Source organism: Cyprinodon tularosa, unplaced genomic scaffold (genome assembly GCF_016077235.1).
Source record: "Cyprinodon tularosa strain WSP-4 unplaced genomic scaffold, ASM1607723v1 ctg7, whole genome shotgun sequence".
Lineage (NCBI taxonomy): Eukaryota > Metazoa > Chordata > Actinopteri > Cyprinodontiformes > Cyprinodontidae > Cyprinodon > Cyprinodon tularosa.
The window spans coordinates 5,270,123-5,295,384 of NW_024039451.1; the positions used below are offsets into that span (position 1 = coordinate 5,270,123).

The following is a 25,262-nucleotide window of genomic DNA, read 5'->3' on the forward strand; positions in this document are numbered from 1 at the left end:
GTATTTCTTTAAAGTTAAGACTAGTTTAAAGTTATCTTCATTGAAAAGTACAGTGCTTTTCCTTCAAAAATAAGGACATCTTAATGTGACCCCAAACTTTTGAACGGTGTGTGTGTGGGTGTGTGTGTGTATGTAAATATATACATGTTATGGTATGATTGCCAGGAGAAACTCGTCTTGCAAAAAAAGGGCATAATGACCTAGAACTGCATTGCTCCATGCTTCATTATGCAGTATGTAATGCATTTCTTTGTCATATGCATACATGCTTCTAAAACTTTATATTATGACAGATCATTGATATTTACCTGAAAACCGAAAGGTCTTAGGTAGCCATTGCTTAGCTGACATTATGTGTAGGTTGGATAACACCCACGCTGCCAATAGGTAGAATAGATATAAGGCACTCTCGACGTTCTTTCATTGTATTTTCAGTAAAATGTATTACATTGTTCTGGTATCATATCGATAGCCAATAAAGACAACTTGGAAATAAGAAAAGGTTTGTGGTCTGCTAACCTATAGCAGACATAAAGAACAAGATGCACAGACATCAGCTGATATAGTTGTCTTTATTATAGGAAGTGTGTTGGTGATTGACTAAAGTTACCTAATACTGGTTTAAAATAAGACAGAAGTTCAGTGGGAACGTTAATAAAAAGCTTACAGAACAAACATCTGATACAGTAGCACTGATTTGCATCTTCTTTCTGAAAGAACATATAACAATTTTTCATCCTGATGCCATCATGGCTCCAGGTTGACGTTTACAACTTTATGGGATTCCATAAAAAGGTGGAATGGGACCCCATCAGGGTGCCACGTGAATCATTTTTCACAGGGAAGAATGACTCACATTTAAATCGGACATAAGAGCTCTTTTTCCTGTACCTTTTAACCTATACCTATAAAAACAAATAATCAAAATGGGATTGTTTGTCCATTTTAATAACTCATATATGATCGCAAAGTTTGCCAAACAACTGATATGCATAGAATTTGACTGCACACATACAGCACGTGTTATATACACACTAGGGATACTAGGGATATTTATTTTGGGAGGCGTGTGTCTGGGATTTCTGTGAGGCACATAAAAGCTGCCTAATGTGGGTTTGCCACAGAGGAAGGGGTTTTTAATGGGAAAAGAGAAAGCATAATGGGATAATAAAAGACACCATCAAATAAACCTTCATTTGATTTTCATTGCATTTGGCTCATTGACTGGCGTCAGCAACCAGGATACTCTGTAAACACCTCTTGGATTGTAGACTGAGGTCATGTGCATGCACTTTACTCATGTGTTTACGTGTGTGCTTTTATTGCTTGTAATGTGTGCAAGCCTGATTCAGAAATTAGCGGCCTTGCACTTCTATGGAGACTTTGCCCAGTTCTGACAAATGTGTTGGTTCTTTTTGGATGGAAAAGTAGCTGGCTTATCTCAGATCCTGTGCTGAAACCAGCAAAAGCTGCATGTCGCTGCCAGCTATCTAATCAATGATCAAACCACAGACAATTGTATATCTCGTAGAAGTTATACTGAAGGGAAACTTGAGAGATGAACATATTTAGGTATTAATGTTTTACTCTAGCTACAGGGACTGACCGTTGATTGCAACTCTAAATATAATGATTTATTTCAATCTTATACAGCCTATAAACACTTTATCCATTGTGGCATTTGTGTGTTTAACAACAAAACAAAACAGAAAAAAAATTCAGTTATAGTTAACCCAAATGACCCATAACCCTATAAAGAGAAAGAAAATAAATGGTACAAATTTATTAATCGTTGAATTCAGTAATCACATAAAAACATCCAACTTTGAATTCAATTTTATTTGCGAGAGGGGAAAAACATTTTCTTTTAAGTTGTCAAGATCAAATTTTCCTGGTACCCTTGCTGTTTTTACAGTGCACTCGCTCTTTTTGTCCATTTAGGGTATGTAGTCTTCTTCTATTACATTTTCATATGGAATTTATCAAAGTAGGAAATCGGTTGAATAATAGATCCCTTTTTTAATTGTTCATGGGTTTCACGGTAATTAGCTTAATGGGTTTAACGCAGTGCAACTCTGGGTAAAAAGCAGGATATGTATGGGTTCTAAATGTACTACCTTAACCTTAAAAGCCATTTAAGTTCCACCAGATTGTTCCCAACTGCTTTTTGCTATTTTTTATTTAGTAAACTCACGTGGATCCTCATGAAGCCCTTTCTGAATTCAGGCCCACTTAGTATTCACATAGCCAGAGGAAAACCATATACATATTTCCATATTTAACCTCAATTGAGCTCGTCTTTCTTCATCAAGCTTTTGCCAATTTCCATACAAAAACCAAATACATTTAGTGTTTTATATAAAACCTTATAGAAAATGAACATATATGCAGGGTCTAAGAAAATCTATCTGTTGTAATGTGTTGTTATTTTTGTTCACATTTAGATTTCATATTGTTTTCTTACTGTAAACCACCTACATATAAAAGCACATTACATTTAGAAAAAATGCTAGCATATCAATAGGTCAATGCGCAACAAGCAGAGAAAATACAAGCTTATCTTGAACTTTGCATCAATATGTTTATGTTGCAAGACCTTCAACCTAAATTTAGCTCTTAAAGGGAATAAAAGTATTGAGCAAAAAAAAAACTGTTTTTACTCTTAAGAGAACTCAGTGTTCTGTTCAGTGTTTTTGTCCACAAATTGTCTTCATACATGTTGTGTGCAACTGGGATGAAAAACATATGTATGAGCATATATGTCATAAGTTCTCTGTTATATCTGTAGAGCAGCAGCCCCCTGTCTTTTGTATGGAGACAGCTTGAACATTGACAAAAGCAGTGCAGTCTCCCCTGTCTTTGAGCTCTAAAACATTTGCTGTTTCCTCTTCATGAATGGTTGATTCTACAGCATCCTGTGCACAAAATGTCATGCAAGGCTTGTCCTGCATCGCTGCAAAGGTGTTACTTTGCATCTTGTGTCCATTGGGTATGCCGCTGCTTTGAAGTGCATCTAAATTTAATGTCCAGTGTCTAGAAGTCTCTTGTTTAACTTCAGCTTTTGACTGATCAGAATCCAGGATGTAGTTATTCACCACTGTGCCACACGTTGAACCCTCTTTACTTGTTTGGGATCCCCGTCGGATGCTGTTGCAGCCAATATCTCTACTGTATACACTTCCAGCTCCAATTCCATCCCTGTCTGTCTGCCTCAGGATGTGTTTGTGAAAAATCTTTCGAAAAGTCTGTCTGAACTCCCTGATCCGGTAGGCGTAGATAAAAGGATTCACCACAGAGTTTGCATGGGAGAGGATTATGGCAACGTTCATCACCCAAATTGTTGGACGCTTGCAGTCCTTACACAGGTGGTTGACGCAGTTAATGATATGTACAGGAAGCCAGCAAAGAGCAAACAAGCCCACGATAATGGCCAGTGATTTGGCAGCATGCACTTCCTTCTGCAGGAAAGACCGGGAAGAGTTTGAAGAAGGTGCTCTTTGTCCAGGAAGAGGCATGTGTGCAACCTTGATGCTCATCTGACGGAGCTGCCGTCTCGCTACCATGAATATATTGATGTAGATGACCAGCATGACTAACAGAGGGGTCAGCACGAAGCCAAAAAAATTAAAATAGATCATATAGTCCAAGGGAACTACTTTTTCAAAAAAGCATTGGGTCATACCTTCAGGGCATCGATTTGTACCTGTGCTGTTATCTGTGGAGTTCCTTCCTGTGCAACATTGAAAAAAGAGATTAAATGTTAGTCTTTAATTCACATCAACCAGATTTTTTTTACTGTAACAGAAATAAAATGCATACAGTCATTTTCCAGGGTCAGCTGCAAAGTGATACTGTAATTTTTCCACAAGCAAAAATAGAATTATTCAATGAAAAACCTCAAAATAGCTTACAAAGTTAGGATGAAGGCAAAATAAATCAGAAATGGAGACAGGAGGTGACAAACAGGAGATTTTAGTAAGGATACATGAAAAATAGGAGAGAAGTGGACACAGCTAAAAAGGAGGAAGACATCGAGCTGAGGGAGAAGAATAATACTATAGAGGAAAAACAGGAACACAATCTAATATGATAAACATAAAAGTAATATACATGTCAAGAAATAATCATCAAAAATACACAATAACAAAAAAGGAAATAAGTTAATATAGCAAACCCTTCATGTTAAAAAAGCAGATATATGAAATTATGACAAAATATTGGGGAGAAAAAAACACAAAAAGAAAACCAAATTTAAATCCTATGGTTTCTGACAGTTACAAAGAAATATGGTTAATTTAACTGTCGATAAAAGGTTTATTATCATATATGGTATTAATAGTTATATTTAAATGACACCATAAAGATATAATAGGGTTATTTACCAGTTTTTATCAGATGACAATTATGTATATGCCTAGATAAATCTTTGACCTTAAAGGTCAAAGATTCAAACTGATATAAAACACAGTAGACTTTTAGTGACATAAGAAGATTGGAAAAAATCTGTGAGCTAATTAACTTTTATTTTGTCAAATGTCAGTATATATTTCATATGCAAAAGTTACCCTAGAGAAAACTGTACTTCAACAACTCTAGAACATTCAACCATATAATATATTTAAAGGAGTAATAAGTAAGAATGCCCAAACTGAGCGATGCATTTGATATTATCCATCACAGCATGCAGATTCAGACCTCATATCCCTTTACTTGTCAACAGATCCAAATAACAGACAGAGATGGTGTACAGATCTGCACCAGAACTGAACTGCGATCACAGACCCTCCTCAACACATGCAAAAAAAAAGGGGGTGGTCCTGATCAGATTCTAGGCTGCAGGCTGATTGGGCCTGCCTCATTTTTTAAAATTTACCAACCAATTGAAGCAATACTTGAGCAGGAATGACATCACTGCCTTAGCATGGTAAGTATAAAAACATGTAATTTAAAAGGACCTTTAGTCCAAGTGTTTTAATAAATGTGGTGGAATGATGTATGGCATTTACACCTCTTTATTCAATCTTGAGGCTCATGTTAGCTTCTGCAAATGTGTTTGTATGTAACATATATTAGAAGTTATAGTAGAACCTATTACTCAGGCTTCTGCAATTCTGTCCCTTGGGGTCTGGTTTCCTGCATCTTTAAGATGCTTTAAGATTGTCTCTACATTTTAGTTAAACTTAGTGCCAGTCCCTTTGTAGCTCTTAACTGCAGGGTAGGTAGAGGATCTTAACACTTTGACGCCTACTGCCCAAACTTGTATTTTACAAGCATCTTATTTAGACAGTAAAGTATTTTTGATTCTAAACTTAGTTGTTAGAACCAACCCAGGGTGTGAACGACGTGTCAGATGCCAAAGGAAATATCTTTTACACTTGCATTTCTGGATGAAGAACAGTTTGAGGAGTGGCTTCAAGATGTAAGAAAGATCACCCAAGAAAAGCTATTGTTATTAACTGGTTTAATGGAAAAATACAGTGGGCACTTGCAGACATTTCTCTAAATGTGCCAGTGTTGGTTATGAAACTAGAAAATGTTCTGACTTTACTGCAAAGAAGTGACCCAAAACTTGGTGGCAATAAACTACAGACTCTGCTGTTCTAGTATAAGCCTTATGAAGTGGTTACATTTTTTTTTTCTGTAAAACTGCCTGATAAACTGGATGGTTGAGCACATTTTGAGTCACTGAATTTACAAAAAATGAGTGTCTAAACTGACTCATATTTATTGGCTTTTAAATTGAAGGCCACTTTGGTGTTCTTTTTTGGTTTTGGTTGCGTCTTTCTATTGTTGCCAAGGACAATCATCAAGCCAGGGCCGCTGGAAGTTCTTTTGGACAGGGGGTGCTGTGAACGTTTGCTTGTTTTATTTGGACAAAAGACCTATGAGCCTACAGGCCTATTTAAAATACAATAAAAAAAAAAATAAGTAAAAAGATTTTGATTTATTGTCATTGTACACTTCAGTGCAGGCAACCAGGGTCTGTAACACACAGACCTCATCAGTTCTCAGGTGAATATATACGCTATTAATTAAACTTCAAAATAACACTATAACAACAGATTTGGTCAGCTGACATGAAACTGAGTCCCTATGTTTATGTCACACGTGACTCTATTAGCTCCAAAAGGTGCAAACCACAAGGAAATAATTATATTATTGTACAAATTAAATGTTATTGAACAGTTCTCTACATCCATTACGCAAAGAACCCAAGATAAAATAACACAAAAATACTATGGGTACATTAAACTGAAAGAATAGATATAAAAGTGAGCGATGGCACCATGCTCTTACTTTGAACTACAGGCAGGGTGCCCTGCCTGATTACAGGTGTCCAAATGTTGAGGTGGGTTCTAAGTTTGTGGAGATAAAGTCTCTCATGGGCGGACGAATCCAAAATAAGTTCCATATTTCCTCCTCGTTTTAGTCATTAGAATGTGTACATTTACCAGTCAGCTGCAGCGAGCAGGATACCTCTTTACTCGTCGACCACTAGCTTGCTTGACGTTGCAGTGATAACGTAACTATCACGAACTTTTGCTGACTGTGCCTCAAAAATATCAAATAAAAATCCAAATACACATAATAGCAAAATAGTAAACTAGTAAAATAAAAGTCAAAATTTCCCAAAATATTCATAATATAATTGATAAATTGTGCAAAGTATTTTTAAAACTTGTTTTAAAAGCTCCCTCTCGCCACTAGGGAGTGCTGCAGCACCCCCAGCACCCCCACTTCCGGCAGCCATGTACCAAGCTCACTGCTTCAGTTACATAGTGGTCCATGGTGGTTTTTAATACTGGCAATAGGGACAGCCGCCAAAGGTAGCTTCATGTCTAGGACAGGATGAGATCCCCCTCTGGACTGACACGTTACTCTGTAACGGTCTGACAGACAGGTTGTAAAAGAAAGGGGGAGGCCTAGGACAGGTCCTACTCTGGTTCAGTGCAACTTGGACTTATTATTCTGGGCACACTCACACCTCTCTAAATTGACACCATTAATTTGTGTCAATTTAGAGACACCAATTAACGGCAAAGTGTTGGGCACAAGCCTTCTCTCAGGGGTGAGTAAACTGGAACAATCCACTACCAGTGACAGATTAGGGGCGGTGGCAACAGTTTCAGGAAGGCCTGTTGCCTGCTGCTTTGTTCCACCGACTTCAGCATGCTGTTGAGCTGCTTCAAGCAGATTAAGGTGGATTGTTTACTATTGAAGTCAAAATAAGTAAAACAGGTAATAAACAACAAAAAAAAAACTGACTATTTATAGCCAACATAGAGCGGTTTGATAGTGAGCTTAGACTTTTACAAGCAATCGATTAAGATGTTGTGTAGATGTAACGTAGTAAAATGAATTTTAATGGATGTTTTTCTCCTAGATGAACAGAAGGAAAAAAATCAAAGAAAGAATATGGAGAAAAAAAAATAAAAGTGACTGAGCCCAAGGAACCACAATAAGGATGAAGCAATTAGGAAGGAAGACAGATCAGCCTGACAACAAAAAATTAGGGAAAGAAGACCATTTGTTTAGTTAATTAGAAAGACACCCAAACAGAATAAGTTTAAGCTAAAGTTCTGTTGGTTAAGTAGCAGTTGCAGGAGGTTTTATGTTTCCTCGTGGAGACAAACTCATGTTCATTGTATAGTCTGCAGATCCATGTGAACAGTTGATGTAACTGTGCTGCTCTAAATGGAACATTTTCATCTGCAGTGCAAGAACACAAACCAGAACAACAATTAGCCTTTCTTTGTTTGGGCCTTTATTACAGGGCACTAAAAAGTTGAATGGCGTCTGCTTATATTTTTAAAAACAAAATATGTCTGTAGGTTTAATGCTTTAATTTGCATAAGATATATATATATGCTGTAATGCAGGTCTGAATATCTCATTAAGGCTTTGTAATAAAAAAAAAAAAAAATGTAATTTTTAAATATTGAATATAAGTAAGGCAGTGCATTTCATATTGTAGCTTTTATATATATATATATATATATATATATATATATATATATATATATATATATATATATCCGTTTTTCCATTTCGTATTCTTGATCTGAGCTTAGAATTGATATATGAAAAACAATCCGTGTATCATTCGTTCTTTCTATTTTCAATTGCCAATCAAAAAACAAAAAATAAAAAATTGACTGGTTATTTTGTTATTTGTTTTTTATGGTTAAACCAAAAACGAAAAAAGGATTTGTTTTTCATATATCAATTATAAGCTCAGATCAAGAATACGAAATGGAAAAACGGACAGCAACGCAGAATTTGTTTTTAATATTTAATCAGTACAGTTTACGTGACCCGGAAATAGCTCTTTGCGCAGCAGTTGGGGTAATGAAGTAGCTACCATGGCGACGCTAGAACCACACACTATGTTGATCGAGAAGCTGTTTGTTGTTGCTAGTTAAAAGTACAGTGCACAGAAAAGTTTCAAGAAAAAAGTTATACCTGGAAAATCCTGCAAATTTTCTCCGTTGTCATGTCCTCCTCAAGAGTCACACGCTTGGATCCTCGAAATAAAACGTAACTGTCCATGGCTGATAGGTCCGACTGCCTTATCTGGTGCAGTTTGATCGAACGTGGTGGGAGTAAGCCAATTGTTTTTTTAGCTAACGCTCCACCAAACTTCCGGGTCATGTAAACTGTACCGATTAAATATTAAAATCAAATTCTGCGTTGCTGTCCGTTTTTCCATTTCGTATTCTTGATCTGAGCTTAGAATTGAAATATGAAAAACCAATCCTTTTTTCGTTTTTGGTTTAACGATAAAAAACAAAAAACAAAATAACCAGTCAATTTTTTATTTTTTGTTTTTTGATTGGCAATTGAAAATAGAAAGAACGAATGATACACGGATTAAAAACAAATCCTTTTTTCGTTTTTGGTTTAACCATAAAAAACAAATAACAAAATAACCAGTCAATTTTTTATTTTTTGTTTTTTGATTGGCAATTGAAAATAGAAAGAACGAATGATACACGGATTTACACGGATTCACTTGTGTCTGAAGTATTTTCGCTTCAAGACCCAGAAATACAGACAAATCATTGGTTACAAGTCAAGCGGTTTTTCGGTTGGCTCTCTTTACACACGTGATTTTTGCTACTCTTCTGCCGCGTGAGATGCACAAATGCGTAGAAGGATTTGTATGTGTATTTTCGCGATTTGTAACCCCTTGCGCAGGCTCGCAGGCTCACATGCTGCCCTGACCGCAGGCTCACAGGCTCACAGACAGCCTCTCTCTGCTGCGGCAGTTCAGCACAACTTGCTTCACATACAGCCACATACCACCAGTTGGCGGTATTGTACAGTACGTGAGGGGTACAACCCCTAGGACTGGGGTCCTAGGGGTTGTACCTGCTAAGTTGAGAGCAATGGAATCCCGTCAGCTTTCTGTAAGTATATTTCTTTAATTTTTCCTATAGTTTGCATTAGTAAAACTGTTTCTTCTTCTTCTGCTTCTGTTTTATGGCGGTTGGCAAGCAACTTTATGATGTGCATTACCACCATCTACTTCAGTGGAGTGTGGATCGGGATGCTATGTATTTTCCCACTGAAAAATAAAAATAAATATTAACAATATTTACATAAATAAACTTATATCCTTTCTACCAATTTCGTTTTTTCAGGATTGTTTATCAAATTACAAAAATAATCATAAGTAGATTCCCCCCCCCCCCCAAAATATCTTGTATATTTAACTGTAATTTATTTTCTTGTAACCCTTCTCTCCATAGAATATTTATAACAAAACAACAAAACATGCTCCACCGTCTCCCCTTGATAACAAAAACCACAACCTCCTGTTCCCATTCTAAATAAGTTTCCATTTAACCCCGTGTTTCCGAAACTTAATCTAGATATAACCTCTTTTTTATTCCTTTCCGTTCTCCTCATTTCACCAATTTTCCTTTTAATACTATAACGCCAACTTCCAGTTCTATGCTCTTCCCACAGCTTCTGCCATCTTTCCGTAACCTTTTGTTTAATAATAGATTAAATTTTTTCCTTACTGAATGGTATCAATATGTCCTTGTCACGTCAACTCCCGCAGCGGAGGGAAAAAAAAGGTAGAGGCTGTCTGTGAGCCTGTGAGCCTGCGGTCAGGGCAGCATGTGAGCCTGCGAGCCTGCGAAAATACACATACAAATCCTTCTACACATTTGTGCATCTCACGCGGCAGAAGATTAGCAAAAATCATGTGTGTAAAGAGAGCCAACCGAAAAACCGCTTGACTTGTAACCAATGATTTGTCTGTATTTCTGGGTCTTGAAGCGAAAATACTTCAGACGCAAGTGTCTCTGTGTGTGCTTACAGATTGATCTACACATTTGCAAGTCTCAGTACACATTTGCAGATCTGAATACAGATTTGTGGATTTTTTTACACATTTGCAAGTCTCAGTACACATTTGCAGATCTGAATACAGATTTGTGGATTTTTTACACATTTGCAAATCTCAGTACACATTTGCAGATCTGAATACAGATTTGTGGATTTTTTACACATTTGCAAAATGGATTACACACAAGTAGTTTTACACATTTGCAGATTGTTGCACAGACACACAAATCTCCTCACACATTTACAGATTAATTTACACATTTTCAAATCCCACTGCACACACACAAATCGAGATACAGACACACAACTCTCCACACACATTTGCAAATATTAAAGCTACCATTTTGGCCCCATATTAAAGCTTTGGGAAAATTCTAGCACATACTCTGTTTGAGACTGTGGTTAATTTGTACTTTTTCTAATTTAAACCCCCACACTTTCAGTGGCCATCATGACAGTAAAATGACATGCACTTTTCTAATTTACAATAATGGATTAAATATGCTGGAGTTAGAAATGTTTTTCTGACGATTAAGAATCTGCATTCACATTTTAAATTAATGCTACTCAGCCTTGAACATTTAGTTTTTTATCTATTCATTTCCTATACAAACAAAATGGAAAGGCTAAACTAAAGAAGGTACGATTTAGCTGTTATTTATGAACTATATTGGTCTAGATCGGAGAAGAATCAAATCTTTTAAAATGCATGCTGGATGTAAGAAAACATTATGAGCCAATTATTTTTCATATAGTACTGGCAAAAATTAGCTCTTTGTGCCATCTAACCAAGAGTAACAATAATTCCTTTCCAAAGTTTTTTTTTTTTTTTTTTTTTTTTTTTTACTTGCTGTTTATGTTATTGATATAGGCTAAATCATAATATATTTCTAGATGTTTATAGTGTGAACCCTTGCAGTCCACCATGTTTTTCCGGTGGAGCTTTCTGTGTAGTTACTGTCACTACCCCATCTGTAGCGGAAGCATGATCCGTACCATCAGCTAATTTGCACTTATGCGACCACAAATTCATCCAGGTTGCAACTAATGAGGGTTGTAATGAGGGTACAGAAGTACTTATTTCTGTCTTTGCAACTTTGCGGAGATAATTGATGTGTTTACATTCTTTCCTTCATATTGCTTGTCTAAAGTCATCAACACACACACATAGTTGTCGGAAATATGATTACATCATTATCTGTAGTTATCTGTATTTTAGTTTTTCCCCCAGGACACCCAGCAAGCCAGGGGATACCACTGATAGTGGTAGTATTTGCTTCACTAAAGTCTGACCTTTAATGTAGCCAGCAGTGATGGGTGATGCTACCGCAGACGCGCTGTCATTGTATCTGTGTTGCTCTCTCTGACTGCCGCTGTCCTAAAGAACATAGAGCAATGTTCTTCCTTTAAGCCATTGCCGCCTCTTTCAGTGGCTAAAGCATCTCTTCTTAGCTCCCTTTAATAAGTTTCTCTCTCTGATAATTTCTCAAACATTTATTTGAAAAAAATAAAATAAAAAACATAGGAAAAACAGGAATGGTATTCTGAAAAATGTAAGAGGTTTTTAAAACTGTGACTTTTTCACACCAGGGTATACTTTTAAACCCTATCCTAGCCACGATTGTAAAAATGAACATTGATAAATGCTAACATACATATATTTCACTCTGTATAATGAATTTATATAATATTCAAGATTTACTGAAAATCACTGAAATTTCTGATTGTGTTGTGATTACATCACTATTATATACCAATTTTGACCAATATATATATATACACTATATTGCCAAAAGTATTTGCTCACCCATCCAAATTATTGGAATCAGGTGTTCCAATCACTTCCATGGCCACAGGTGTATAAATTCAAGCACCTAGGCATGCAGACTGTTTTTACAAACATTTGTGAAAGAATGGGTCGCTCTCAGGAGCTCAGTGAATTCCAGCGTGGAACTGTGATAGGATGCCACCTGTACAACAAATCCAGTCGTGAAATTTCCTCGCTCCTAAATATTCCACAGTCAACTGTCAGCTGTATTATAAGAAAATGGAAGTGTTTGGGAACGACAGCAACTCAGCCACGAAGTGGTAGGCCACGTAAACTGACGGAGCGGGGTCAGCGGATGCTGACGCGCATAGTGCGAAGAGGTCGCCAACTTTCTGCAGAGTCAATCACTACAGACCTCCAAACTTCATGTGGCCTTCAGATTAGCTCAAGAACAGTGCGCAGAGAGCTTCATGGAATGGGTTTCCATGGTCGAGCAGCTGCATCCAAGCCATACATCACCAAGTGCAATGCAAAGCGTCGGATGCGGTGGTGTAAAGCACGCCGCCACTGGACTCTAGAGCAGTGGAGACGCGTTCTCTGGAGTGACGAATCGCGCTTCTCCATCTGGCAATCTGATGGACGGGTCTGGGTTTGGCGGTTGCCAGGAGAACGGTACTTGTCTGACTGCATTGTGCCAAGTGTAAAGTTTGGTGGAGGGGGGATTATGGTGTGGGGTTGTTTTTCAGGAGCTGGGCTTGGCCCCTTAGTTCCAGTGAAAGGAACTCTGAATGCTTCAGCATACCAAGACATTTTGGACAATTCCATGCTCCCAACTTTGTGGGAACAGTTTTGAGCTGGCCCCTTCCTCTTCCAACATGACTGTGCACCAGTGCACAAAGCAAGGTCCATAAAGACATGGATGACAGAGTCTGGTGTGGATGAACTTGACTGGCCTGCACAGAGTCCTGACCTCAACCCGATAGAACACCTTTGGGATGAATTAGAGCGGAGACTGAGAGCCAGGCCTTCTCGTCCAACATCAGTGTGCGACCTCACAAATGCGCTTCTGGAAGAATGGTCAAAAATTCCCATAAACACACTCCTAAACCTTGTGGACAGCCTTCCCAGAAGAGTTGAAGCTGTTCTAGCTGCAAAGGGTGGACCGACGTCATATTGAACCCTATGGATTAGGAACGGGATGTCACTTAAGCTCATATGTGAGTCAAGGCAGGTGAGCAAATACTTTTGGCAATATAGTGTATATATATATATATATTAGTGCTGTCAAAATTATCGCGTTATTATCGCGTTAACGCGAGGCCATTTTAACGGCGATAATTTTTTTAACGTGAGATTAACGCTATGTGGTTTTATGGTACAATTTTCCAAGTACATCCCACTGCAGCCTGCGGGAAGGCGGGGCTATTTTCCCCCCAGTGTATGCATTTCTCATAGGCTTCGAGAGCGGAGAGCTCCTCATGGAAAAAAGACGCTCATACACTGGGTAGCGCTAGTGCCTTTTCTTTAAGCCCCACCACCAACAAACAAGTTGAGTGTCTGGTAACTAGTAGCAACCTGAAATACGCTGAGAAAACAGATTACTGAGGTGAAATGGAATCTGCTACGGCACTATTGCTGTCTGTGTACGCAACAGGTCGGTATCGTGTGTGTGTGTGTGTGTGTGTGTGTGTGTGGGTGGGTGTGTGTGTGTGTGTGTTCTAATTTTTGTTAAGAGGCTGAAAAGTAACTTTCTAGAGCATAGACTACCTCCATCTAGTAATGTCGGTCTATTGATTTTGATGTATTGATTGAAAATTGTTCATTATTATCTTGGTTAATTAACATCTAATGTTAACTCTACTGCATTTTATAGCAGTAGGGTAAAATGCTTGTCTTTGTTCAAAAGACTGTATTAACTGTAAAGACTGTCTTTTACATCAGCCTGTTTTCAGGGCCTTTTTTTTGGCTACATATTTGTTATTTTTTGCTACATGCCTCCCCATCTTCTTGCCATATGTTTCTATGGCATAAATCAGTGTCTGTGACCTGTTTTCATTTAAAAAAAAGAACATTGGCACAAACCTAGCCTGTATGTATTTTTTGTATGTCATCGGGAGTATTTAAATGATTTTCAATCAGAAAAAAAAATTGCGATTAAAATGCGATTAATCGCGAGTTAACTCAGGCATTGATGCGATTAATCGCGATTAAAAAAAATTAATCGATTGACAGCACTAATATATATATATATATATATATATATATATATATATATATATATATATATATATATATATATATATATATATATATATATATATATATATATATATATATATATAATATAGGCCTATATATTATAAGGATTCACTGCATATATATATGCAGCATTCACTGCAGGTCCAGTAGATCCGAAACAGCTTCTTCCCCACCGCCATCAGCCAGTTGGATGTTGAATCTGCATCAAACTGATATATCAATGCGTTTCTTTGCACCCTGTTTTTTCCTCCCACAATGTTTACATTTGATCACTGCTGCACTTTAAGAAATGGATGTGAGAGCTGTACAAAACAAAATTTCACTTTGTATACACTCTGTGTATACAAACTGACAATAAATGTTGTCTAAGTCTTTTAGTGAAATCTAACTTATTGAAACCTGTATAGCTGTAAGATGACTTCTAACATATACTTTTGTGCCAACTTTTTCCTCCTCATGGCCCCTGAATTTCTATTTTTTTAGGATTTCTTTTTTTATTCAAAGAGCCATTGTCTCCTTTCTCGTTGGTAAGATGTTAGGATCCACGTCGAGACCTCTGACTGAAGAGAATTCAAGATGAATATATTTGTTTTAACGTTAAACTCAGTTAGTGTTGGTGACAGCCATGATAAATGTTTTGCCAGTCCAGTGAAAAAGGTTCAGTTTCAGCATCACATGCAATTCAGTTTTATTTCAATGACAGAAGAGAATAAAGTTTGCCTTTCAAATATACAAATGACAATAAGAAAATCGGCTAACTCTCACCAGTGTTCCAACCAATCATTGGGGTCAGGCCGATCCCAGCTGACAGAGTCCAGCACAGAGCTATAATGCACTTCGCCCTCTGCCCTGTTACCAGACTGTTGTACCTGAAGGGTTGAACAAAGCACAAAGATACAATGTAAGGAAAAAATCTTTGTCTAATCTCTTTGTGATTACGTCATTGAGAGGAAAGGTAAATGTTTGCAGATTTTAGCCGCATGTGCACTTAAATCTAACTTCGTTATTTATATATTAAGACAAATTGATGGTTTCTTAAAAGAGCCTCAGAGTAATCAGCACACATTACTTTTATGGTCTGGCTTTGCTACTTATGGGTTTGATGATTAAACACGCCACAATCACAAACAATTACATTTTTGAAAATAATTTTCTTTAGAATAGGTTATTTCTAATTTTTTTTTAAATAATTTATTTAATTTCCTTATTTGCTTTTCCTTTTAATAGAATTATAAATACACCAAACATAAAAATGTGTAGGACTAGTTTGTTTTTTACAAGTATGTTAATCAAATAAAACCAGATCCCAAAGTAAATTTTAACTCTGACAATGGAGAGTCACTACTTCTACTAAGTCATCCAAATAATTCAGAGCAGGTTTTTCAAAATATTGTTGTTAAAATGCCAAAATCTATCAAAAACACATGTTTTTTTTTCCCCCCTATGTCCACAAATCTAAAAAAGGTGTCATTTATTTAAGGCTTCATATTGACTAATTAGCAGGATCGGATATTGATGATTCGATAGGGAAATCAGAGATCCAATCCAGTGCACTTTACAAGGAAATGTTATTTCTTTCTTTTTGCTGATTATGTTTTACTAAATAATGTAAATTACATTTATATCTGTGTTTATTTGTTTCCCTTGTTTTTTTAGCTATGTTTATGTGAAGGCTAAAGCCTTCACTCACATGATAAGATATATGGTTCCTTTGTGCATACTATTTTATGCACAACATTGAGATTGTGCATAATTTATTATTTTTTTATTTGATAATTTAGTGCAGCTCACCAACCAGAAGGTACAGACAAACATGGATATATATGAAATACAAATAACAGACTTATTTTAGGAGCACCTCATATATACTTAACCTACTATCCATAATTGGATAAACACAAACACTTGAATTCATGAAATGAGGTTGTTAAAAAAAAAAAAAAAAAAAAATATATATATATATATATATATATATATATATATATATATATATATATATATATATATATATATTCTATATATTCTAAACATTTTTGTTTTCTCTTTAATCTTTTTCTCATTGCCCTCCAGAGGGGGGAAATGCAACATCACTCATTCCAGAAACTGCAGAAGTCTGATTTTGGGAAGTTGTGCTGTGAAAAAGTTGTTATTTGTTTTTTCTAAATGATACCTTTTAGGGGTTAATTTGCTCCTCTGTAAGCAATTTCCAATTACCATTAAAAGACATACACATTTTCAGAAAATTCAGGTAGAAAACACTGATGATGGAAAAAAGCATTTCTATTAAAGGTGTTGATTTGTAGAAAAGGCGTATTAGTGATTTAAAGCAAGCTGAAACTTACTCTGTGTTTAACAGAAACTTGAATTTTGATGAGTCATTATGACAGTCGATAAGCTGATTTAGTTGTTTTTCTTTTTTCTCTTTTTATGTTTATTGGTGAACATGGTGTGTTTTTGTTTTTTTTATTTTTCTAGGGTTGTAAATATCTAGGTTGAATAAGTAAAACTTAAATGGAAATGGGGGCAGATAATTTTTTTTTTTTTACTGCTTTCTGCTCCTTATCTTTCATTCATGATTTCAGTCGTCGCCTGCACATGTTTTATTAGGGTTGTTTTTTTTCTTTTTAAATGAACGAGTGAATAAAATTCAATTTCTGCAGAAGGTTTGTAATATTTCTTGAAACTGTGTTTGCATGAAAAAATAAACAATAAAAAAGCTGGGTTGATAGATACAATAAATATGACTAACATGAAATATAGCTTAAATAATCTTTGAATCATTAGTTGAAATAGTCAAAACTGTTTTAGTGCTTTTGACCAATATCCTGGACAAGTTGGCACCAGCCTTAGCAGTCAGTACACAATGAGGTTATTATGCAACTCCTTATGCAAATGCGTCACCCGCTGTGGATTACGAGATAAAACTTTCCTAACAGGAGTTAGTAACCAACTACTAATTCAATGTTCTAAAAAACACCAATTTTAGAACAAGGGAATCCAGAAAGCATTAAGAACTGCTGAAGGTTAGATGTTTCTGCACCTTTACCTCCCATCAATGCAGAATAGCTTTGCTATGCATGGATGAATCAATGCAAATATGTCCAGGTGAAACGCTCATTCTTTGTTGTTTTTTTTTCTTTTCAGAGCTTGTTTGCATATTTCCTGTCTTAGTGGATTGCAATAAGGTTTGTTTAGTCATGGCGTGGAGTGGTGGGGCACCTGAGAGGGTTCTTGATTGCGATGTAGCGGTCCACAGCAATGGCCAGCAGACTGAAGATTGAGCTCTGCGTGAGTATGAGGAGAAAGCAGGCGATGAAGAGGCAGCCGTAAAAGTCGGCACAGAAGCCCACACTGGAGATGGATAAAAAAGGAGCCATTACCGTAACAAAAAGGCAGCTATCACAACAATTAAGAGAAAACATCAGTGGGTTGTATCTCATCATGTAATGTAATATTTCAGTGGCACAACATTAACCCTTGCCCAAAATTAGATAACGACCAGGAAATGATACCTAATTGTGATGGCAAAGGGAATTGCCAGCAGCCCCACAGCGATATCAGCAACTGCCAATGAGACCACAAAGAAGTTGGTGATGCTCTGCAGGTTGGAGTTCAGGCAGACGGACCAGCAGACCAGGATGTTCCCAGTCACAGCCAGAAGAGCGATCAGCAGCTCCAAGCCAATATAAACCACCTGGTGAGCTTTCAGCATGGTTGTTTTTTCCCTTTTTTTGCTTTCTTTGTACATTCATCCCAACCAATCAGCTCCTTGTCTTGTTTTGAGACACAATATTTGCTCACCAGACCACATGGTATGACTTGAGACAAAAGGAATTGTGTCACATAGAGAGTGAAGCAAAGTGGGAAGTTCCCAGCACCAGCCTTGCACATGCAATGCCGGAATTAAATCCCACCTTCCCTGTCACCACTACTGTACTAGGCTGTGAGTCTTCCTCTTTTTCAAGTTCTCTTCAATAAACTCCATTATGTAGGGAGGCAGAACGCTGAGGATGGAGCTGAGGGCGATGCAAAAGAAGAGCAGCAGTCTAGAGAGGGGGGAAAAGGCAGAACATAGTGTCACTGTTTTAGCTTATATAAACAGATTTCACTGTGCTAAATGGACACGCACTGTACATGCGCACACACACACACATAAAAGAACGTATCTATCACTTGATGACAAGGGGACAGGGTCAAATCAGACAAGACAACAAGGGGCTTTTTATTTAGGAACAGGTTCCCAAAATCTCTTTCTCTTATCATTTGAGATACTGACATAGTTTCCACCAAAATCACAGATAATTAGACAAGTAACTCAAACACTAATTGTTCGAATGTAACTGTATAATGAAAGGAAAACTTTACAGAACAGTTTTTTTGTAGAAATTCTTGTATACTGTAAGCACATTAGGATTTCTTAAACAAAATGTCTACAAACGTTACAAATAATTACCTTAGACATAGGTTAAATTCTCTAAGTTAAAAAGCAGGAATAATAATAAAAAAATAATAAGATCAAATTACAGAACTATAATTATATAAGTGACACATATATGCCATGAATAGAATGATTATACATGCTCTTAACTTTCTTATTTGTTACTGTAAATTAACATCTAAGAAGTATGGCTTGTATTTCCATTTAGCTCGCTTTTTATTTTATGCTCTTAGTTGTAGGAAGTCTAGTTGTGTATAATTAAATGTTTTCTAAAGAAGAGATGTTTTTTTAAAAGGCTCTGATGTTTTCTACCAAACATTAGTGAACAAATAGCATCATGACAAAAAAAACACAGAGAAAAGATCAGAGCTCAACTGTGAGGTTATAATGGTTTGAACATCTCAAAGATCAAATTTAAAATTATATTCTGAACAATTGCAACCCTGTTAAGATATAAGCAAACATCTAAGCTGAAAGAGCATTAATCAGAGAAGCAGCCAAGAGACCAATGGTTCTCTGGAGGAGGTGAGAATATCCAAAGCTCCAGTGAGAAAATCTGCTGGCAGTTCAGTTGGTGTGCACTGTACATCTGGAAGTGTCCAGAAGAAACGCATCTTTAAAGGGAAGCCATAAATAATCTGCTTAAAACCTGCAAAATTTAATCTAAGATATTCAGCAAATATGAGGGATCCCCAAGAGCTTTTTGGCTAATATGCAAAACATTTGCCATTAGTACAGGAAAACTAACAGCTGGACTCAATACCATCCCCATACTATAACAGGGCGGTGGTGGAATCATACTTTGGAAATGCATTTTTGAAGCAGGAGCAGAGAACTAAATGTATAATAGACTTGATCTGCTAACTTTTCTGTTAATGCCAAAGTGTAACAATGTCCCTTCTTCATCTCAATGAAGCTGTTAATACTGTTGACAACATAATTTAGGCTCCCAGTTTACACCACAAAATGTGTTTTAACGTAGTTAAACAACACCTACAAAGTTCTTAGAAGATCAGATGTTAGAGCTTATACTATTAAAATGCTAAGTTTGACATTTTAAGCACCTTTATGTCACATTTTGTGAGCAATTATAAGTTTATTTCCTTTTCCGATTAGGAAAGAGGTGACCATAGAGACGATTTCTATGAAGAAATCAATAGAATTTCTACTCCTATACAGAAGAAACTTAGCATCAAACACCATGGGGGAAAAAATTAGAAAAACATACATCAAAGATTAAAGAACTTAACCAGCCTCCCCGACAACATATTTTTAAAAATCATAGCAGAAAGAAAATACTGCATGTTGATGTAAAAATTTTAAATAAATAATAATAAAAACAGCAGCTCTAGAAAACGAAGCAAACAAGCAGACCACGAAACTGTTAGGGATTAAACATGAACATTAACTAATCCTTAAGTGGCATCTCAGTTTGTGTGAGTTTACATTTTTCTAATTTATCCCTTTATAATTTAGTTAAAATGTAATAATGAAAAGTATATACATTTATATATTATATGATTATTTCTATTTTTTTCTTCAAAGAACAACATGGAGTTCCTAGGTATTCACATTATTTCTGGTCTATCTCTTCTTTCTCAGGATATTGAAATGGACTGGTGTTTCTGATCAGGCATTCACAAACCTCTTCAGCATTAATAGTGAAATCATCCTGTGCGTCATGGGAACAGTAATTCAACTTGGGAGAGACTCGCTCAGAGAAAATCTTCAATTACAAAATATTCAATTTATTTATATAGGCAACACAATCATATTCTTCAAAAATATTTCTATTTAAACCAGCACTGAGCATGTATGTAGCGAGAGTGGAGAGGAAAACTCCCTTTTAACAGGAAGAAACGTCCAGCAGAACCAGGCTCAGTGTGATCGGCCATCTGCCGAGGCCGACTGGGGTTTAAGGAGAGAAGCAGATGAAGACTTAAATGACATAAGTTATTTGCCACTCTGACCCCGGCAGAAGACTTTTTATGCTGGGAATCAACATTACATGGGTAACATAGAGAAAGGTTAGAGTAGTCTTCCCCCGACTTATTAATGTCATGGTTTTGGTTTTGTTCTAGGTTTATCTCTCAGTTTTCATTGGCCTTACTTTTCATTCTTGTTTTCTAGGTATTTTTGATTGTATTTGATTTCTAAAATATTTCCTGTTTGTCCTTTTGTCTCAGTCTCCTTTTCCTTGGCTGCCTTCTTGCCTCTCTTCATACCTGCACCCAATCTGCTAATTAGCCTGGTCTTTGTTTCGCTCTCCCATTTATTCTCCTCCTGTTCAGTCACTCTTTGCTGGTTTATTGTCATTACATTGTCCCCTTCTTGTTATGAGTATTCTTGGTTTCAGCATTTTTTTTATTTTTGTGGATTTATATTTTTGGATTTTTGCTTCTGTTAAACTTTTGTCATTAAAACATTCAAATAACCACCTCAAGCTTTTGTCTGCATTTGGGTCCCTTCAAACCTCCACCCCCACTGTGACAGTTACACTGGTGGTGGAATAAGCCAGAGATGATGAGAACAGTCTGAGAGGGAGGGAGGGAGGGGATGGGGTGAAGGTGGGTGAAAGTTCGCTTGGGTGCAGGAAGGAGAAGCTGAATCAGGAGCTAAATGAAGGGGATCTTGCAAGATGATTGAATTTGGAGATGGTGCAGCCCACGAGTTGATTGGGTGAAGCTGAACGATGGACATCGCAGGTGGTTCAGGTGAAGCTGATAACAGTCTTCCAGATGAATTTACAATTACGCTTCATGAGCTGCAACGAACAAAATAGGAAGAATTCAGCACAGGTGGTGAGGACACCACACGGGAATTGTGGGATACCTTCTACTAGATCTGGACTCGGTTTATGCTGCACATTCTTATGCTACTTCCATCATTAAACATATTTTTCCATATTTTTCTCTCTAAGTGCTTTTAATATATTATTATATAGTGTTTTCTTCTGATTCCTGAGGGTAGCCTGTAGGGTTGTATTTTCTTTCTAGGAAGTGTTTTTAATTTGAGTCTCCTTTCTACTGTATATGTGGACTGTGAGCTTGATTGATTCTTAAAAGTTAACTTAACGGTTAAGATAAAAGATAAAATATTCTTCTATTCTTTAGAGCTAGAAAAGCAAACAGTTAAATGAAAATGTGTACTATACAGGTAGAGGCTTACTGATAACCTCCTCCGCATTGAAGTATATACAATGTGCTCTAAAATCTGCTATTATCTTATTTGATTAAGAACCAATGTGACTCTGAGTGTGAAAGGAACTGATAAAAACTTTCCTACTTAAAAGACCTCTTTAGTAAAGCAGTAGAATTTTAGTTTTAGATTTGTACATTTTTCACTGCATTCATTGATGGGGAAGGACAAGCTTCGTAATGTCAAAAGAAAGAAAATGTGTCATAAAAACAACAGTGGTTACAATTAACACAAGCTCAAAATTTCAACGCAAACCACAATAAATGCTTAGAGTGTGCACTGTGCAAAAGTGCGAAACTGAACTTCGCAAAAACTCAGAAACATATGCATTCCATGCAGGCAGGCCAAAACACATTTACATCTACTTTTTTATGCTTCCTTTTAAGATCAGGTGAGCAGTCCTAATGTTGAGGCTCACTGGTGTGTAATTTGACACTAGGAACTAAAACGCCTGAATCCACTGAGGACATACTAAAAGAAAGAAAAAAGGAAAATATATCTGCAGCTGCCAGTGCAAATACAAAGAGAACACAAGTTTGCAGAATTTGCTTCTCTTTTTTTGCTCGCTCATATCTCTTAGGTAGTATTTTTAGACTCCTATACACTTCATTAAATATGAACCTCTGAAAACATACAAAATGCAACCAGCTGTACCCCTGAGGTGAACTCTTTACTGTTCAAGCAAAGTCCAACTTTCCTCTATTGCTCTGCTGTTTGGGAACTCAAACGGGATTTATGCAGTTGCTGCAAACGACCTAATGAGGTTACAACTGAAGTGATTAGTGTGCAAATCCTCCAAAGCATGGCGACAAGCAAAAACATTTTTTTTCCAACTCAAAAATGTTGCAAAAAACAAAAATACGATTTTTCATCTACTTTCACTGACAGAAAAAAAGAGAAGAAAAGGAAAATAACAGTTGATCAAAAGTTTGGTCATGCTTATGAGCAGCGGAGGAAGAGGTGATAAGAAAATGCACATTCTGTTGGAAAGCATCTGTCACTGCCCTGTCAATCAATGTATCAGCTCTGCTCCAACAAAGTTAAATGAAACAAAAACACGAGTTAGAGATGCCGATCCTATACTTTAAAATCTATTTTTATTTAAAAAGCATGGCAGAGCAGATTCAAGGTACTCCCTCCATTTATAGTAAACATGGATGATCACAACCTTACTTGCAATTTAGTAGTCTATTTTGTCATTTCCTGAAAACACTTTTCTTCAAGTTAAAGAAAATTCCCTTTTAGTTTGTTCTTTTGTAATATTTTTTTAAATATCTGATTTAAATTGAAAATCTTCATTATATGCGGTATACAACTAAAGATCTTTAAATGACGCATTTTTAACAAAGAAGTCTTTACCTGCTCCTTACCTGATGGGTTGGTCTTTATGCTGGCTGGCTTTATACTAACCTGAGACAGCAAAAAATGAGCTGAAAGTCTAAGTTTGACTGGAGGAACAGAAACTGTTAAGAAGAAAAAGATCACAGATGACAGGAAAACAGCGCGCGCGGCCCCGCTCCGTCTGCAGCGCGCTCCTTCCCCCAAATCGCTCCAACTGTGCGCAGCAGCAGCTGCAGGGTGGAGGCCCGCCCCCTCATGTAGTCTGCACAAGGCAACATGGTTCTAGTTGTGTTCTGTCAGAAAGGTGATGTGCTTCTATTTTACATTAACTGGGTGCCCTGAAGTATTGGACACAGCTGAGGGACAAATGGGGGTTTAAGGCAGACCACATCAGGGGGATAAAAGTGAAATACCTCACAAGAAAAGTGATTTTATCACAATTAAAGAAAAAGCAAATAAGCAACTTTGTGAAAGTATAATGACATTAATCAGTTGTTTTTTATTAAAGTGTCTCAGCCCATTATTTTATCTGATTAATTTTAATTCAATACCTCAACCTTTACTGGAAAAAAGATATCAAGATAAATGTGTTTATCGTTAGGACGCCCTGCATCCATTAGCAGAGGTGTCAAGTAGTGAAGTACAAATACTTTGTTACTGTACTTGAGTACACTTTTTAGGTATCTATACTTTACTCCATTACTTATTTTTCTTCCTACTTCTGACTTCTACACATTACATTTTCACACAAGTATCTGTACTTTCTATTCCTTACATTTTTAAACGTTACTCTTGGCTTCGGTTTAATGTTGTAAATATTTATTTCACGTCATGCGCGCCATCCAATCCAGATCATTGGCACCATCCACATCTAGTGAAAACTAGTGGAATTGGATGAGTCATATAACGCAAACACTCATTGTTTAGCTAAAGGAAATCATCAGCAGCAAGCAGGTGTTCTTCAAACTTTAAACGTGAATTGTCTATGCCATGCTACAATGTCGGATTCAGAAAACGATGTTGAAATGTCTGAAAGGTCGGACACAGGCGAGAGGGTATCGGGAGATGGAGACCAATGAGACCTACCCCATCCTTGGACCTACTGTATCTCAAAGAATTTTTCAAAATAGTCGAAAAATTTAGCTTTCAATTCATACAGTGGCATCTGAATGTTTTTCTTTAAAGGTTACTTTATACTTTTATACTTTAAGTAGTTTTTGGAGCACATACCTTTTCACTTTTACTTGAGTAAAGAGGTGAAGTTTATGCATCAACCTTTAACAGAGTGTTTTTAAACTGCAGTATCTATGCTTCTACTTAAGTAACAAATGTGTGTACTTTTGACACCACTGTCCATTAGACTTAGACAACATTTATTGTCATTTTGTATACACATACGTATATGAAGCGAATTTTAGTTTTGTACAGCTCTAATGACATTTCCATTCCATAAAGTGCAGCAGTGATCAAATGTAAACAGTGTGGGAGAAAACAATATGGTGCAAAAATGCTTTGTCATGAAAGTTCAGAGCATTAATATATATGATGCAAATATGCCATATTTTGGTTTGGTGTTAGTCTGTGTGATGTAGAGTCTGTGACATGATTTAGAGTTTATTTCAACATTCAGCTGTCTGATGGTGGTGGGGAAGAAGCTGTTTTGGAATCTGCTGGACCTGCATTGAATGCTGCAAAGCCTCTTCACGGAGAGCAGCAGGAGGAACCTTCCATGGTGGGGGTGTGAGGGGTCATTGATAATGTTATGATCTCGGTACACGCAACTCTGGTTGTCTCTGCTGTTCTTACCACTTTTCTCACCTTCTTCCAGTTTGAGACACTGCAGCCTCCACACCACACAGTGAGACAGCTGGTCAGAACGCTCAATATGGTGCTTCTGGA

General features: G+C 36.8%; 1 protein-coding gene across 3 annotated transcripts; it reads right to left on the reverse strand.

The window, feature by feature from the left end:
* Positions 1 to 1,820: 1,820 nt before the first annotated feature.
* On the reverse strand, positions 1,821 to 23,539 carry LOC119772081 (adenosine receptor A2a-like). Of its 3 annotated transcripts, XM_038268367.1 has the most exons (6): positions 23,393 to 23,539; positions 17,899 to 18,432; positions 17,606 to 17,737; positions 15,152 to 15,255; positions 3,704 to 3,730; positions 1,821 to 3,592 (listed from the first exon to the last, which is right to left on the reverse strand). In XM_038268367.1, exons 2-6 carry the CDS (start codon positions 18,132 to 18,134, stop codon positions 2,763 to 2,765), a joined length of 1,329 nt encoding a protein of 442 aa, XP_038124295.1. In that variant the 5' UTR covers positions 18,135 to 18,432; positions 23,393 to 23,539; the 3' UTR covers positions 1,821 to 2,762. The 3 variants fall into 3 exon arrangements, with proteins under 3 accessions (XP_038124295.1, XP_038124293.1, XP_038124294.1); XM_038268365.1 differs by having other exon boundaries at positions 1,821 to 3,730; XM_038268366.1 differs by having other exon boundaries at positions 1,821 to 3,730; positions 23,382 to 23,529.
* Between the last annotated feature and the right edge of the window lie 1,723 nt (positions 23,540 to 25,262).

Bases quoted from the DNA above. Each gene is read 5' to 3' on its own strand.
- LOC119772081 (XM_038268365.1), bottom strand. From the start codon at position 18,134: ATGTACAAAGAAAGCAAAAAAAGGGAAAAAACAACCATGCTGAAAGCT. The intron at 15,256-17,605 runs GTGCCCCACCAC...TCAACCCTTCAG, and splicing joins GCAATCAAGAACCCTCTCAG to GTACAACAGTCTGGTAACAG. The intron at 3,731-15,151 runs GTGAGAGTTAGC...AATGTTGCACAG, and splicing joins AATGATTGGTTGGAACACTG to GAAGGAACTCCACAGATAAC.